Source organism: Gymnodraco acuticeps, unplaced genomic scaffold, assembly GCF_902827175.1.
Source record: "Gymnodraco acuticeps unplaced genomic scaffold, fGymAcu1.1, whole genome shotgun sequence".
NCBI classification, from domain to species: domain Eukaryota; kingdom Metazoa; phylum Chordata; class Actinopteri; order Perciformes; family Bathydraconidae; genus Gymnodraco; species Gymnodraco acuticeps.
In genome coordinates this window covers 10563450-10580493 of record NW_022990238.1, presented here as the reverse complement: position 1 = coordinate 10580493, position 17044 = coordinate 10563450, and the positions used below count along the sequence as shown (strand labels likewise).

Sequence of the window (17044 nt, the reverse complement as noted above, 5' to 3'; positions counted from 1 at the left end):
ACATTAAACACACTCAAGGACCAGAGCAGCATGTTTTAATGTATAAAGTTAAACTTTTATTTTTATAGGCATACACTGTACATAGCAGTAAACTCCATTTTGTTCATCCCTATTGAGAAGGATCTCATTTTAAATTGGGACTGAATGTATTTTAAATGGAAAAACAGGATGAATTACAAATCTGGACATATAGAACAAATGAGAGATGATGAAAGATGTTTTACATTCACATGTGGGGGACTTCAATATTTGGTCAAACACTGATCATTTTGCTTTCCCCATAGTTATAACCTTGAAATGGTCACCTTTAATTTATACATCTTTTAATTATGCAATACGTTTTTCAGTCTTTTTTCTGTATGAAATCATTTGGCACTTATATGATTTATAAAAGGAAGACATTTACTGTGACTTGTTAATGTATTAGTTATATCCTTCACAAAGTGTAAAGGCCTCAAGATCATGAAAGTATGATAATAAATGTTTGATGTGTGTGTACGTTACTCAAAGTACTGACAGAATGGATTTATGTGTAAAAATGAAAAGAGGGATGAGATCTCTTCACCATCGTCTAGAGGTTACATTCAGTCAGTCGGTTCTTGTCTGGTTGCCTATTTTTGCAGAACAATTATATAAATGCACAATATCTTATTTCACCATAAAGATGTGGTGGTGATGCTAGCCGCTGAAAAAGATTCAAAGAGGAACACAAGCTGTCAAACCTGGTCAAGTTCTTCAGAAGAACTGCCAGTGGGTAACATAACACAGACTGCAATACTGAGACCGCACAGATTCTGACTGAAGCTAATGCTAACATGTTTATTGGTTCGCTTATCCAAGAGACAGCACATGCATTTCACTGATTATTATCATATACTATGTAAAAGCTTGTTTTAATGTATTGAGAGGTCAAATAAAAGCTGGTCTATAAGTACAGTAACACACTTAAGGATGGGTAATCACGACCTCTTTGCTTTTACTTGATGAAACAAAAAAACAGAACGAGATGTTCGTGGTGCAGTAAGCAATACGGATTAATAGTATTTCCACTTTATATAGTCTAGTTTCATAAGCTTGGCGTATACACTGTTGCAGGTAGTGGGTGGGTTTGGGCAGAGGGAGACTGACTGCTGTCACTGGACGAGGGAATGATGTCTGCAGGGAGCAAACAATAGGGAGGGACTCTATTTTTAGAAGTGCAACAGAGAGGGCAGAGACAGCGGCTGATCATAGAAACTCGTCTTCTAGATGTGACGCTACAAAGAGGGCCAGAAGCATTAGTGGGTGGCTGAGCTTTTGTGGGCTGGTTATCGAGGTAGGCAGCTAAGCCGTGTCTACCTCCCTCTCTATCCCCACATATTTGAGGGCATCCGCTTGGCTGTATCTGTGAAAAGAAGATGAAGTGTCTGAGTTAATATACAGGAACTGCAGGAAGTAGTCATTCAGGCTTAACGTACAGTGGCCTGTTTCTTTTTTGTTTTACTTTGAAGCGGCTGGAGTCACTAAAAAGGCCTGTGACTCTACCTGTAGTCAAAGAAGAGCTCCTCTCCTTGCAGGATAGCTCGCTTGGCAAAGATTCCAATGCGGTGGTCTCCATTCACCATTACCACTGCAATAGAAGCAAACAGCTTAGCCAAGAAAAATCCTGTGAACTCACATCTGACAACATAGCAAAGATAAATATTACCTTTAGCGTAGCAGTTAGGATTAACTGAATGATTTGCAAAGCGGATTTTGTTCCCCTTTCGAGTGGCATCCACAACAAAGTCTACCCAGAAACATAGCGTGTATTAAGGATTATTTTTAAAGACCATAACCGTGATATGGTTACGATAAAAGGAGGAATTGGGAATACTAACCATTGTTTAAATTGAAAAGGAAGCTAGACATATATTTGTCATAGATCCTTCCGCGTCTGTCTGCCTCATCCTGCGAGATCAACTGCTCATGCACACACAAAGGAATAATAAACACTATAACAATTAAATCCACTTGAGAGCTTATATATTATAAAATATGACTAAACCCCATGGTCTTACCTCTCCGCAGTATTCAGAGATTAACTCATTCTTCTGAACTGGTTCTTTGATGAAGGTGCCCCATCCGGCAACATCTGATGGAGCCAAAAGCAGGTGCTGAGAGAATCAGATGTAGGTTAGGGCACCACGCACACATATGGGAGATCCCCAGAATAAAAGGCTTAAACATATTTAACCATTAAGACCTTCAAGTGACCTAGTGTACCTTTTTTAGGCTCCTCTGGATGCTGCAGTTTTTGCAGGAGATCATTTTGATGTCCCAGTGCTCTGCAGTGCCGCAGGTCATGCACAGATCTGGGTCACATTCCCTCACCGCCAGGTAGCAGGGACACTGTTTAGTGTTGCACTGAGTCTTACACCTGCAGCCCGGGAAGCGGTTCTGGCCTAAAAAACATTGGACACACACAGCTGCTCTGAAAGGGGATGCGCTCACAAGTTTGAGTAGTAAAAAAAAAAGCAGAATAAAAGAAAGAATAAAGAAAGACAATGCAGACTCTATGCATTACATTAATGCACAAAATGTACAACAATATCTGTTTTCTTTTAATTACTGCCGATTTTTATTCCATATTTTATTCCTTTTTATTCCATTCCATTGCAATGTAAATACTGTTACATTTTATTATATTTTGTATTATTCTTAATATTTTTCTTGTTCTCTACCTGTGTTTTTAATTCTTGTTTTACTTTTATGTATGCACCACGACACCAAATTAAATTCCTCGACGTGTAAACCTAAAATATGGTAATAAACCTGTTTCTGATTCTGACAATGCAATTGAAAGCTGGCTCCGTCATCGGCATCAAGCTGGACCCTTTTGAAGCTGTGGTGGAGAGGAGGACACTGAACAAACTGTTATCCATCACAAGGACCGATACAGGAAAACATTCCTGCCGACTGCAATAACTCTGTATAACAAATCACCTCTCTGCTCCATAGATTCTCTTGGACAACTGGACTTAAAGTCACACTGTACATTTTAAATGTATATTCAATTTAATATTCCATTCCTTACACACTTAATGTATATCATATCCTGCTTTATATTTTGTTACTGTAAATTTGTATTTCAGTTATGTTCATAAATGTTGTATGTGACGGGACTACGGATGGAAATTAGCTCAAAGCTAAAATCCGGCTCATTTACATTTGAAAGCATTATTTTGTTTAAAATGTTCATTAATGTGCATTGTCCGGGTTCAAATAAACGATTAAATGAAATGAAATGAACATGTAACTACTTTTTTTAATGCTATTTTATTTCTATTTGAGATGTTTACATTTTGGATTGTTTATTTCTAGTCTTTTAATTTCTTTATGCTGCTGCAATGCACATATTTCCCAAATTGGGATCAGTAAAGTACTTCTTATCTTATCATTATTATATGACTTAGCAGAAAACAGGTTGGCTATGGAAATTAATTCCATCTCCAAACGCAGTTGTGCAGCACAGAATTTAAATAGCTGAGTAATGCTGAGAAACCCATCACTCAGTGACCTCTGCTGGCAGATATGCTGAAATACAATTTTGCAGAGTGAAACATAACACCCTGCAGGCAGGCGAGTGGAAGGATCAGGCAAAATGTAACCCAAATGTCTTTCCAGAAGCCTCTGCCCGGGAAACACTGTGTACAACACAAAGCTGAAGGCAGCATTTGTCTTCTCCGTTTTAAAACCCTCCCATTCCCAGCCTGTGTGAGTTTTATGTGTCTGTATCATCAAGCTTTGTTTAGCTGAAGCGGTCTGACTCATACTGATGTTGGAGATTAGGCACAGAGCCTGTCATATCCCTTTGATTTCTCTCCAAGTCTCCGGAGCACACACATGTGCAACCGGGGGCTGCTTCCTGTTTGGCCTGGGCTCTCTTCAGCTACGGGAAAAGGCGAGGTAACAGTCGGGTAAGGAGGAGGGCCGAGAGAAGATGACTGAACCACAACAGATGAACAAATGAGGGGAAACCATCTCTTCCAAACCATAGCAAAATATTTACTTAATCTTCTCCCCTTTCTCTGTTGTAAACTCTCCCGAGAACAAAATACAGAATGCATTCCTCCACCATGTGGCCATTTTGGAAAACACAGTTCTGGGTCATTGCTGCTGCAGCGAATGCCTCATTTTGAATGCAGCTCTGTTTTAAACAGACACCCACCTACGATGGCCAGAGGACACTTTCTCCTCTGACTGCTGCCAGAATACTGCATACTTACATTCTGCTGCCCTGCTCTACTGGAAAAAGGGCTTTAGGTGGAAAATGAGGTTATGACAAACAATAAGCATTACAAGGCGGAGAGAGCTTTTATGTATTTTTGTGTGTGTAAGAAAGAAAGAAGCACTATGGTGAAAGAGAAAGGTGACACTCACACTCCTGCTCACACTGGCAGAACTTCTCACAGAAATTCTGGGTCATCACACACGGGCAGGTGCTGTCGCATGGATGTTCGGGGTGATCACATGGCTGGTATTTGTACACCTTATTGGACGAGCTATCTGGAGCAACAGAGGACAAACCTTTCAGACTGGGACAGTAGACTGTGTTGTATTACAGATTTCTTTTTTTTCTGTGAACGTACCTTTCTTTAGCTGAATCTTTGCCCATAACCTGCCACATTAAACAAACACAAAAGGGTTAACAACTCTTATGCCTTGTTCCAGAGTGATGCTGTTAAGTGCCTGTCATTGATTGTTGAGTGACAAACCATTAAATGTGTCAGGAAGACCAAATGCAACAGTGCAGTTTGGATTTAACTCTGTGTGACCTTAATCATGTACTTTAAAATTGAGGGAGATTTCACTGAAGGCCTATCTTCTTTCTGCAATAAATTAGGTTATTATCCTATTGACATCATTAAGAGAAGGTTGTGCATAAGTGGGAGAATAAGTGGCGATATCATGCCTGTGTTTCCGTTTCTTCTTCTGGGGCGGGATGCCTCCATCAACCAAAGGAGCACGATGGATCAGGGCCTCCTTCGCCGCAAACTTGTACACCTGTGGGTAAAGTAAAATAAGATGCATAAGAATAAAAATGCATCATGCTTATAGTTAGATTTGTAACCCTAACCCACTGCAATTTTTACCACAGAAACACCCACCACCCACACACACACCCACACACACCCACACACACACACACACACACACACCACACACACACAAAACACACAACAAACACACACACCACACACACACACACACACAACACACACACACACACAACACACACACACACACACACACACACACACACACACACACACACACACACACACAACACACACACACACACACACACACACACACCACACAACAACACACACACACACACACACACACACACACACACACACACACACACACACATCACACACACATACACACATACACACACACACACCCACACACACTTCTGGCTGCCAAAACCCAGATTTGGCCTCTTTCCTAAGACACAGACATTCATAATGATGCAGCCGGTTTTCAGCATTTCCGCCTCAGTTAAGCAGTGGGCGGGGCCCTTTGGATACAAAAAGGTCCATCCAATACATCTCTGAACTTAAGGTACTACAAGGTTGGATGTAAATGGGTAAGGCTGCTTCAACATGTGCTAAATATGGTTAAATCGTTATTTTCCGCATTCTACTGAGCTCAAAAGTAATAGAATTAGAGGTTGTCATCTTTTCCCCACAGCCCCATACGATTTTCAGTCATGTTGGACATTAAGTCTGTATATGTCTTAAGCTGAAAAACACCATGACGAGAATATGAGCAATGGTCACATCCTGGTCAGCATACGTGTTTATGGTGTCATATGCCATTCTCTCTGTAGTCATTCCAATTATCCATACCATAAAACCACAGGATGCATGCATTATTACATTCATACTGACGCAAACGCAAAAGAAATCAGAAATGTTAGTATGGCATAACTATGCATCAGTTTCAGATTGATGCAGTTTTTTATTATAACATTAGAACTGCAGGTGGCATAGCTAATGACTCACAATTGCTGTACTTAAGGGCTGTCTCGAAAATAAACCCTCATTTCACATGAATCCTTTTGCTTCTATTTCCTACTTGTCTGCATTCCCTTTTGTTGGTTTTGTTTTAAGTGTGTGTGTTTTCAGCTACACTGAAGTGTTTTGAAGTGTTACATCTATTTCCAGACTTTATCTCACTTTAGCATCTGGGATTTAAAGGGGAATTCAACTTTTTATTTTTAACATCAAAATCTGTTCACAGGTGTTCAGGAGTATTTCTGAGAGTAGTTTTATAAAGCCTTTTATAGCTCCAGAAGAAACATATTTTTTATCCAAAGATGACCAATTACAAAGTGGGCCAAGCTACATTAGCCCAGTGGCGAACCGTGTCTATCACAACTGGACCTTCTGTAGACACACACACCCCGCCGCGGCGTTATAATGTCCGTCTTTTCACTGAATTGTCGTCTTGAAAAGGGTACTCACAACAATTCCGCAACAACTTCATCTTCACCTGTTGCACTTGCCATTTCAACGTTAAAAACAATAAAACGGCATTCGAACGGCTTCGTCACATTCATCTAGATCCTCTGTCTCGAGCCAGTTAACTAGCGGGCCTTCTAGAGTACCCTGGAACCGAGGGGAACTCTGAAAGAATACGCCCATTGGCTACAAATCAATATATGATTGGTTGATCAAACTGTCAGTCCAAACGTACGCTCTCATTCAGTGCAACGGCCAGGGCATTCTATCAAGGATGTAGAATACCTTGGTTGAAGGATATCCTACCCAGAGACCCAGAACGAGATCTGATTGGTTGCTTTCTTTTCTAACATAAAACCACTGAAATGCGTAGTGCATGGTCCGAGAAGGACAAACAAATCAACGTAACACTGTAATATTACAGATCAACAACACAGATACCATTCTCATTTATTCATTTTATATACATTTTATTTATATAATTAAATCGATTTTTTGTTTGCTTTATCTGAGTGTTCCAGGGTATTCTCTGAATACCTTGAAGGCCCTGACGGTTCGCCACTGCCCACTACTAGCATAACACAGTCAGTACGAAGTGTTGGGGGGTTTAGTTGCACTGTGAGTAAAGGAAGAAGAATCCATAGGACAAAAACGATGCTTTCACTGATTCTGCTGAAATGTCCATCGTGACTTGACAATGTTGGAGGATTACAGCGCTTAATTGGTGTACTTCCTGTCCTACCATCTTCTGAGATAAGAATACTGTTGGGGTCTTTACACATTTTACCTCCTTGCAGCTCTTTGTACCGATGAGGCGAGCGATGGAGCAGAAGTTGTTGAAGTATGTGCCGTGCAGCACTCTGAACAGTGACTCCTCCGCCCCGCTCCACTGGACCGCACAGCTCGCCTGCTGCTCCCCGTTATCAACCGCTGGACGCAGCTTGGTGGGAGTCTGGCATCGCGAATTCTCTTCTGTTACAAAAACAGAAAAACAATTTGGTTTCACTGTCCAACTACTCTTGGCAAAGAGTCTGTTTGATATTTGTTTAATCTACACACCTGCAGCTGAACACACTTTTTACTTTGTTTTGGTATAAGGCTTTTAACAGTTATATATCTGCCCACGGACACACGAGTCATGATAATTTAACCCTACTGACACATATAGCTTTTACTAGGAAAACAATTGTTTGAGTATCTGAATGTGTGTGTGTGTGTGTGCTTTTTGAATATTCAATACTGATGCTCAAACACCCACAGCTCGAGGAAGAGAGCCGAATGTTGCTTGGCAACAGGCTGAATGCAGCAATGCTGTGGCCACATGCTGGAGCACCGAGTATCTTTATTAATCTGCTCGACAATCTGTTTTTTCCACATTATCTCAACATGTGCAAGAGATTCTGCTGAGTCACTGGCTGAGCACGAGCATTTTCCAAAACTAACAGAGACTTCCAGTGAGGCACTGATGGCGAAGAACAACAACCTGAGAGCTCCAGAGGAGAGGGGGACAATGAAGAGCAAGAGGAGATTGCTCTTATTTCCCTCCCACTGCTCTCCACATGTACATTTCAACAGAAAAGCAAAACAAAAACAAAACAAAAACCTAGTAGGAGGAGGGGGAGAGGGAACAAAGTGTTTATATTAGGGCCGAAGCATGCAAAACTAATGGCTGGTTTATTTTGCCTGGCAAGAGAGAGCTGGAACAGGGGAGACACAGCAGGATATCACTTGTCGGCTAAGATCTTCGGCCAAATTTCGTTTTTTAAAGGGCTGCAGTCAGTTGGGGCAAACAGCCTTCCAGAAAAGGAGGGATTTGGGGGAGGTTATGGTAAATGATGCATCCAATACATCACACAGTGACTCAGAAACAAATTTAAATAACTGTGTCTATACTGTATGAGGCACAGAAATCTCAAATGAATACGCAATATATAGCAATAAGTAATTGTAAAAGAAAAACTAGAATGAAACATTTTACAATGAACCTTTTCCGATACTTCCTTTTGTCTTGTCAATTTTTGTGATCTGAAAAGCAGCTCCAAACCCAGCACCTGGAAGATCGGAGTCCTACCTGAGGAGGAGGTGGTTTCATGGTCACTCTCTTGGACTTCCTCAGCAGACACAGAGGGTCCGGGACAGCTGGAGCTGGTGGGACGCTGCTGCCTTCGGCACCCTCGAGACCTTTGTGACCGCAACATATTCTGATCCACAAACTCTTTAGCCCCTTTCTTCAGAAAAAACGCAGGGAATGGAAAGAACAACAAAGAGTGAAAACAACATATAGCATGAGCTACAGAAATGAAGGAAGATAACAATTGTAAGGTTGGCATACCTGTAACAGGAAGCAGTCTTCACCACATGGTTCAGTCTCTATGCGGATCTCTTTTATTTTCCTCTTGTACACATTGGGTGTAGCATGGAAAGCTTTATGAAAAGAAACACAAATATAGTGATTCTCTTTTTTGGGTTGAGAATACTTTGAAATGTAATTACTTGCTTAATACAAATTACATGCACATTTGTGTACAACATCTGACCCAATCGGAATACTACCTCAGGTAATTAGTTCACAAATGAACAAATGTAATAAAACACCTAAGGCACAAAAAATAGTCGGGGAAGACATATATAACGATTTCAAGTTTAAAGATCAAATGCAAAGCTTCCAAATATGCTACATTTGTATAGAAATGTTGTTTTTAAGACTGCCTGTATTTTTTATTTTATTTAAATTGAGATAATACACCCAAAAAAAAGCTTTTTATTGATCCAAAACTCGACCCAAAGCCGTCTGAATTTCTGACATGTAATTCCCAGCAGCCTCCGCGCGCGTGACGTAATAGTGGCCAAACAGTCTCTGGACCAAATATCCCGACTCGGCAGTCTCGGTCACATGTTTTTCTAAAAGAAAACTGAATTAACATGGGTTATTGTTGAGCTTTTTGTTGTACGAACGGTGCGGGATCTGGGAGAGTTTTACATGCATTTCCCAAAGACCAAATCATCCGCAAAAAATGGATTTTTTTAGTGAATCGTGTTGGCTGGCAACCGACAAAATGGAGCAGGTTGTGTTCTGATCACTTCACGTGTGATGCATACGACGTTGATCCTGCTATCATGAAGTCTGTTGGTGAAGAAGCATTAATAGCACGTCGGTGGCTGAAACCCGGAGCCGTCCCCTCCATATTTCAGCACAAGAAACCACTGAAAGAACGAAAGAGCCGGGCGATGCAGAAACGCCAAAGAATTGAGGTAAACAACTTTTGATTAGATTTCAAAGCGCACGGAGCACAGCAGATAACGGAATTGCAGTTGTATTGCTTATAGAGGTGGGCACCGTTAGATTCTGTGTCTTTACGATCATAAACAATGTGTTGGATGTGGAGCTAGGATAAGTAATAAGGGCGCTAGGAGTGATAGGTTAGCATTTTTCGCTCGGGGCTAATTCACTACACGCATTGTAGTTTATCTGCAGCTCATTCATCGCTCCTCCACTCATAACGGAAAATGTCGAACGTCCTACAGTCGGTGATGCAGACTTCTTCTCCCATCTCTTCCTTCACTTTCCCATAGTTGTGGCAGCACTTGTTTTCTCGGCTTGTATGCATGGTCTGGCAGTTTCCACATCTACACCAATTCTCAGCACCCTCGGCCTCTTCCTCAGATGGCGAACTTGAATCATCGCCATCAGCACTTTCATCGGTGATATCAGGTGACGTTTCCTTGTATTTCCTCTTCGACATCAGAGGCTCGTATAGATATGGTTGGATGTCGACAACATACTCCAGATATTGGGTGGCCTCCGACTCAGAATCAGACATGATAGACGAAACTAAGTTGTACTATCGGCGGAAGCCGCTGTGAGCCGCTGCGAACATTTTTCGCTCGGGGCTAATTCAGAGGCTCACTCAGAGCGCCTGGACTTTATTTTTCTAAACCTCTCTAAAAGGTCAAATTTCACTTGTTTTGCATCAATCTTGATACAGGGTACTTATTATATGTTATAGTTTGGATTCCTAAAGCTTTTAGTCTATAGTCTACTCAGAATCAGACATGATAACGAAACTAAGTTGTACTATCGGCGGAAGCAGCTGTGAGCGATAAGCCAAGGTTTGTTTGTTTGGCCACTGTGACGTCACGCGACGCCATCTTGCGGAGGAGCGGCTGAGAAAATAAATCGTCGGACTTGGTGTTGGGGGTTGAACAAAATAAATATTGCGCATTGCCAGACGCATATTATCTCCGATTTTAATACTGCAATATCTTAGATAGTGTTGTAGCTATATGATTTCGATTTGACTGGCAATTATAAAAAAACCTTTGCATTTGATCTTTAATCAAAATCTTAATGGAAATCAAAAAAGATCGTAATATGTAATATAAACTATTACGGTGGAGAAAACAGTCGTATTTGAAGCAACGTCTGCAGAAGAGTGTGTGGAAGGAGTGCAACGACTGCTCCCGCTGTACAGACTTAGCGAATGGACCGTCCAGGTTGGGGGTGCAGAGAGGGGGCAGCTTTACAGGGCGGGGGGGACCCAAGAGGTCCTTGTACCTGTAGAGGTGACAGGGAGAGTTTTACTGGCAATATATCACAAATGTACAGTTTTACCACGGTATAAGTATCAATTAAAATTGTTCCTGGTTTAAGTTGTTTTTTTCCCCCAGTAAAGCTCTTTCAGATGCTGATGCGACTGCTCCTTTCAGTCAGAGAGCCTGAGAGGGAGCCACCATTATTACTTTCCCTCCTGACAGCTTGCGTCTCCATGGTGAACACTAAGCAACGGCCTGTTCAGCATTGTGGACATAGATTCTCAGTGTGCACTGCACTTTTCTTACTTTTCCTTCAGCTCCTCGGTGGTGCCCTTGTAAGGGAACATTGAGGCGATGGCTGTAAATATGTTATCGTTGGGGACCTTCTTGCTGCCGGACATGTCCCTCACTTTGGGAGACAGAAAGAAAGTTGGTTATGCAAACAACCTATTACACATCAGTTTTTCATACAGATTCACAAACAGAGCTTATTCAAAATCGTATAAATATATTGCAATGGTAGAGACGTTTTCCCATGATGTAATACAAGCAGTGACGTTTTCTTTTCCCAGTATCTTTTATTCATGAAGCCCCTCATTCATGGATGTGTTTGTGTACCAGTTCCTGAATGACTGTGTAGCCAGGTGTGCCTACATTTAGTTACATTTTAGTCCCATAACGCTTGGTACCAAAGGCCATTAGGTTCTGTAATTAGAGCCATATCTGTGTCATAGACAAACAGGTTCCCTCACACACAGTACCCATGCTGGGACACAGGGACAGCTTTGAAGTAAACAATGCCTTTGCAAGGGCTGCTGTGGCAGGGCGACCTTGTGGCAGCTCTACAGTGTGATGAGAGGAACAGTAACAGCCTTGTTCATGCTGCAACCCTCAACAATTGACCATATATAAGATGTGGACATAGTCACTGTGATGTCACTGGTTTCAGGACTACAGTTTTGAAGCCCAGAATTCAAATTCTGAGACCAAAACACATAGAGCACCCGGACTGGCTGTGGTAGAAACCTGTCAATCACAAGGTAGACCCACCCTAACGCCATGCCCATTCTACAAGCGGCAAAATAGCCAAGCATGGCCAGATATATTATTTCAGAGACAACTTTGAAGTGTTGCTCAAACGCTCATTATCATACACACCATACCACATAAAAGCACAATGTACTGGCTAATGGCTAGCTAATTTCTTCAACTTTTTAAAGGAATGGAATAGTGGGGGAAAGGGGACCATGTCATTGGAGTGCTGAAAAAGTGATCTGATTGGACTTTGTAACTACATGTCAACTACTTCTGTTACTTGTTGCTCTCAGTATCAACATAGCATAAAGCAAGAACTGCTTAATTGTATACTTTACTACTTGACCCTAAATGGGACTATATTTTACTTAATTGAAGAAGATTTGAAACTAGCAATTGAGACCATCATTTCATTGGAACAATGTTTACAGAGAATGTTGCCGCCTGGTCTAAAGACACAAACTCCCATCAACATAAATGCTCACCCTCAGTAGTGCTCCTCCTCTTCCTCCTGGTAAATGCCCCAGTACCAGGTTTAGTCTCCTCTGAGCCCTCCACTGAGCTCCTCATCACTCTCTCGTCCTCCTTCTTCCCTGTCACCTCCACCGTCACCATCGCCCCTGCTGCTTCCTCCTCTTCCTCCTCCTCGTGGTCAGAGTACTGGCACAAGGCCTCCACCAGCTCTTTAAATACCTCATCGCTGATAAACCCCCCCTCTGGAATACATATAAAAAAGCCAATTCCTTAAATATTTATCTTCTCAACACACTTTGAGAAAATCAGCTGCATCATCATCATATACTAAACCAAAGTCCCTGAATATTGCAGTGATATACATAATTACAAGGTGTTATATTATGGGTTGTGTGCAGAAACTGTAATGTGATAGAGAATTCAACACATACCTCTGTCACCATGGACACCATCGTAGTTGTCAATGAGTTCTTCCAGGAAGGCCTCATCCTGTTCCAGCACCTCATCACCCATGTATGGGATGTTGTGAAGAAACGTCTCATCCTCCACCTAAGAAACAAAACCTCACGTCAAGACACCAATGAGACCTGATGATGGAATACGTCACACCACCAACTGTGATCTACTGTACAGCTAACATGTAGTTCCTAAAATGTGCATGTGGTCCTGATCTGGAAATATAAGAAAGAAATCAAATTGTGTTACAAGAGCATTTTGCCAGTCAAACTATATGTTTTCAAAATAAAATATTTTTTGGAGCATTTAGATTCATGATGTGTGTTTTTGACTTACTCTGGTTTAGATGTTCCATCCATTTCATCTCACAGAGGATCATGTTGAATAATATGTGAGATGCTGCACCTGTAACAGCACTGTAAATGCATCACCTACAACCCAGTATGTATCATGTCATACCATGAAGTTATGCTGCAGAGACGACCAGGAGTACATGAAGGGGATCCCTGCCACTGTTGACAGAGGTCTCATGACAATGGCTTGAGCTTTGAATTCTGGGAAGCCAAACTCCACTGTACACATCTGCAACAGCACCAGAGGTGAGTTTGAGTCAGCATTATTGGACAATTATATAACTGTATAATCGATGACATGCCGCCCCACCCTTGATAAGATTAACCCCGACAGCGTGAGAGAAGAGAGAATGCTGCCTGGACCACAGGCTATGTGTAATATTAACTTTTACAGCACTACTCCTTGGCTGCCATATGATTATGTTCTGGCACACAGCTTTGTCCTGAGATATTTCAGTAACACCTGACAGCCAGGTGAGAATCAGAGCAGAACACTGATGCGGGTGAAGAGGATACGTAATGATGGAATAACGTGCACACACACAAACGCACACACACACCTTCTTGTTGGCCCCAATTCCGGCAGACGTTGACAGAGGGATGGACTGGATCCTGAGCCGGGACCACTCTTCATTCAGGACATTTGTCTTTTGCTCAATCTTTTGCCTGTTGGAATTGAACAGGGCCTGGAATCATAAGAACAAAGAGCATGTCACAAAAACTGTTAAAAGCATAAACAGGTAGTGAGTGCATCATATGAAACCCACAACAGCATAATATCCCATACAGTAAAAATATTTTTGTTGACCCACCTTGACCTCTTCTACTTTTTTAAGGCGTTTTAATTGGCGAAGGCGCATGTACTCAGACTTGACCCTCCGTCTCCACTCTAGCAGGCTGCGGGAGGGTACAAAGGAGGAAGGCTCAGGTTTTGGGGTTGGGGTGGCAGCCCCGGTACCAGGGGATGGAGCTGCTGTAGCTGTTTCCTCCATGACTCTTTAAAAAGACAGAGATACTTTGTGGCAAACAAGTCCAACATCACTGCGGTACACAATGCATCAAGATAATTAAACAGGCTGAATTATGTTGTTAAATTAGGCTTTCAGATGCCTAAAATGTGTTTAGGAGCAATTGACACTGTTAGAATAATGTTTAAGTTTGGACCATTCCTTAAGGAATCTCTAATAATATACAAGGCTTTAAAACAAGTCCATGGTGCTCAATTGTAAGTGTATAACGAATCCATCCGTTTCCAAACGTTACCTGTGACTTTCTGCAATTTATTTTAAATTAGTAGCCTACTACACACATTAAGTGCAACATACTGTCCCTCTACGTTACAGGCATAACACTTCCCCATTCCCCCCTCACTGGAAGTACATTTGAAAAGAGTGCCCCCCTCTGTAGGCAAAATAAAACTGACATAAAGGCAACAAATATACTTCCACACTGGTGCTTTAAACTGCTCATATACGATCGCCGTTTCTCCTTCGATCCAATCATGAATAGCAATGGCTCAAATAAGGAACAAATTGACTCATGGCGTGCACACACAAACAAGCAACTAATCCACATTGCCTAGGAGTGGGCGTGCCTCTTCAAAAAAAAAAAACATGAAGCGAAGCGGAGCAGAAAGTGCGTAGTAGCCTACAGTTTTCCTGTGTTCCAAAAACACCTTAGTGAACATCAAGTTTCAAATCCGGCCCTAAAAGACAATCGAAAATAACTACAAAGACCAAACTGAGCTCGGGAAACTGCTATAGTGCATCTCGTTCCTGGATACGAGTCGTGCACACGTTTCAGCCACAGCTATGAAGCGCGCTGCGTCCTGTAGTCGCAGCCCCGTTGAGACAACACAGTTACCATTTAAATGTACAAAGACGTGCGCACCGAGCTCCACAATGACAGCACGTTAGTGGACGCGTGTGCACGTCTACCTCCAGCCTTCACCCAGTGTCGCAGTTATTAAATACCTTCAAATCAACGGCTTGCTTCCTATTCGTGCGAAGACACTGCAACGCGATCAAGTCACTGTCAGATTTTTGTACACAGTCGAAAGATCTGGAGTAATTACAGGCTGTGTGTTTGCTATGGATCTGACACAGATACCGTCTCCGCGCGGCGAGGGGATCTCAGAGAAATCCCTACGTTATCCATGGGCATGGTGCTGCTGGAGGTTGTTGTTGTTGTAGCTTACAAATATCTGCGCACTTGGCTCTGTCCAACCCGTGCAGGAGGGTGACGTCTTTTTTAATGACCACAGCCTTTTCCTAGCCGAGGAGGATTCATTACTATTATGCGTCCTGGGAATAAAAAGTAGCGTGGAGCAGCAGCCACAGCACAGCGATTCACACGCATGCACAGGAACTGATGCAACTGTCCAGAGTGATATATCGCCATCTAAATGCGTGAGGGCATGACGCTCGATTTGATCGGAGAATAAATGCCATATTATTAAAATATTAAAAAAGAATATCACAGGAATATTTTTGAATGTTATCAAATAGCAAAACAAATTAACTGCTCCACAACTGGAAAATACTTTAGGACTAATTACCCCAGCTGTGCACATTGTGTACAAATAACAAACTATACATACATATTAAGAATAAAAAATGATCAATACCTAGTTGAAAACTCCTACAGTGGATTGGAGTTGTATGGGTTAGAAAACAGTGCCGCTGTTGTTCTGCATTCCTCCTCCAGGGAGAGCCCGACGCATGTCGTTCTCTTTTTAGAGAGAGGGCTGGTCATCGGGCCACTGATGCCATCACGTAAACTACGTAACATCCTAATTTACACTAGTTGAGCTGCAAACTTGAGAAAGCACATTGTAAATGTATGTTATATAAAAATGAGTACAATGAGCAGCATAATTTAGAGACAGAATTCACATCTTAAACAATATAGGCCTACATCTTAAAATGGCAGTGTAAAATAGGAAAAAAAAAAAATTTCATAAAGCAATATTTAACAAAAGTATTTTCCATCTAACTAAAATGTTGCATTTTAATTTTGCATCAGTAATATTTCAAATAGGTATTTCTGTCTTTTATAATTCTTCAAACATTTAAAAAAAAAAACAACATTTAAAAAAAAATTGGTATTGTAACGTATAGAGCCTGTTCTGGTACATAATATAAATCATGGAACTTACAATCAAAATGGCATATAACATAATACTATACTATCACAAACAAGACCTTGTTTACTTTTACAGCACAAAGTGACTAAGCTATATTTAGTTTTAAACCTCAAAGAGAATAGCAACATACGCAATATGCAAAGTGTTTGAGAAATGACCTGACTTTTTTAAATAAGTTTTAGGTAAATCGAGATATGTCTCATGTTGAATTGGTGAGGGTGATAGACCTAGAAACAGGGAATTTCACAACAACTTGAGTTTAATTTATTGTTAATATAAGATATTCATTTTTTCTTTAACCTTAGCTTTTGTGGCATTTGAAAACAAGTCAACTCCTTTTAAGTGTTCTGCAAATAACCGTTACTCTCTTTTTTAAATTCAACTTGTTTTTTTATTTGGTTATTGATATACAAGTGCAAAAAGTCAAACATCAATGTATGGTATTGGCTTTACTTTTAAATGTAACCCTGAATCATATCATAAAGACTGTGAAAATATGGATGGTAATTGATGAATATTCACAACAGTTCTAAATGTCCTTTTTGCAAAATAAA

General features: G+C 41.2%; 1 protein-coding gene across 7 annotated transcripts; it reads right to left on the bottom strand.

Annotated features, from left to right (window-relative positions):
• Positions 1-19: 19 nt before the first annotated feature.
• Positions 20-16121, bottom strand: ezh1 (enhancer of zeste 1 polycomb repressive complex 2 subunit). 7 transcript variants are annotated; one of them, XM_034219514.1, is made up of 20 exons: positions 15972-16121; positions 14158-14341; positions 13906-14031; positions 13452-13574; positions 12968-13085; positions 12548-12778; positions 11334-11436; positions 10886-11049; positions 8827-8918; positions 8566-8722; positions 7282-7466; positions 4934-5025; positions 4611-4639; positions 4402-4527; positions 2245-2423; positions 2040-2135; positions 1860-1941; positions 1688-1768; positions 1484-1609; positions 20-1384 (listed from the first exon to the last, which is right to left on the bottom strand). In XM_034219514.1, the coding sequence occupies exons 2-19, from the start codon at positions 14335-14337 to the stop codon at positions 1521-1523; spliced, it is 2253 nt and encodes a 750-aa protein (XP_034075405.1). In that variant the 5' UTR covers positions 14338-14341; positions 15972-16121; the 3' UTR covers positions 20-1384; positions 1484-1520. The 7 variants fall into 7 exon arrangements, with proteins under 7 accessions (XP_034075405.1, XP_034075402.1, XP_034075407.1 ...); XM_034219511.1 differs by having other exon boundaries at positions 1525-1609; XM_034219516.1 differs by having other exon boundaries at positions 1525-1609; positions 14158-14242; positions 15972-16095.
• Between the last annotated feature and the right edge of the window lie 923 nt (positions 16122-17044).

What these genes read in the sequence shown, in the direction of transcription:
- ezh1 (XM_034219511.1), bottom strand. Translation starts at nt 14,337, where the DNA reads ATGGAGGAAACAGCTACAGCAGCTCCATCCCCTGGTACCGGGGCTGCC. An exon ending in TGGTGTCCATGGTGACAGAG is followed by an intron (nt 12,779 to 12,967) that starts GTATGTGTTGAA and finishes TATGTATTCCAG; the next exon opens with AGGGGGGGTTTATCAGCGAT. An exon ending in CCTTTTCAATTTAAACAATG is followed by an intron (nt 1,769 to 1,859) that starts GTTAGTATTCCC and finishes GTTTCTGGGTAG; the next exon opens with ACTTTGTTGTGGATGCCACT.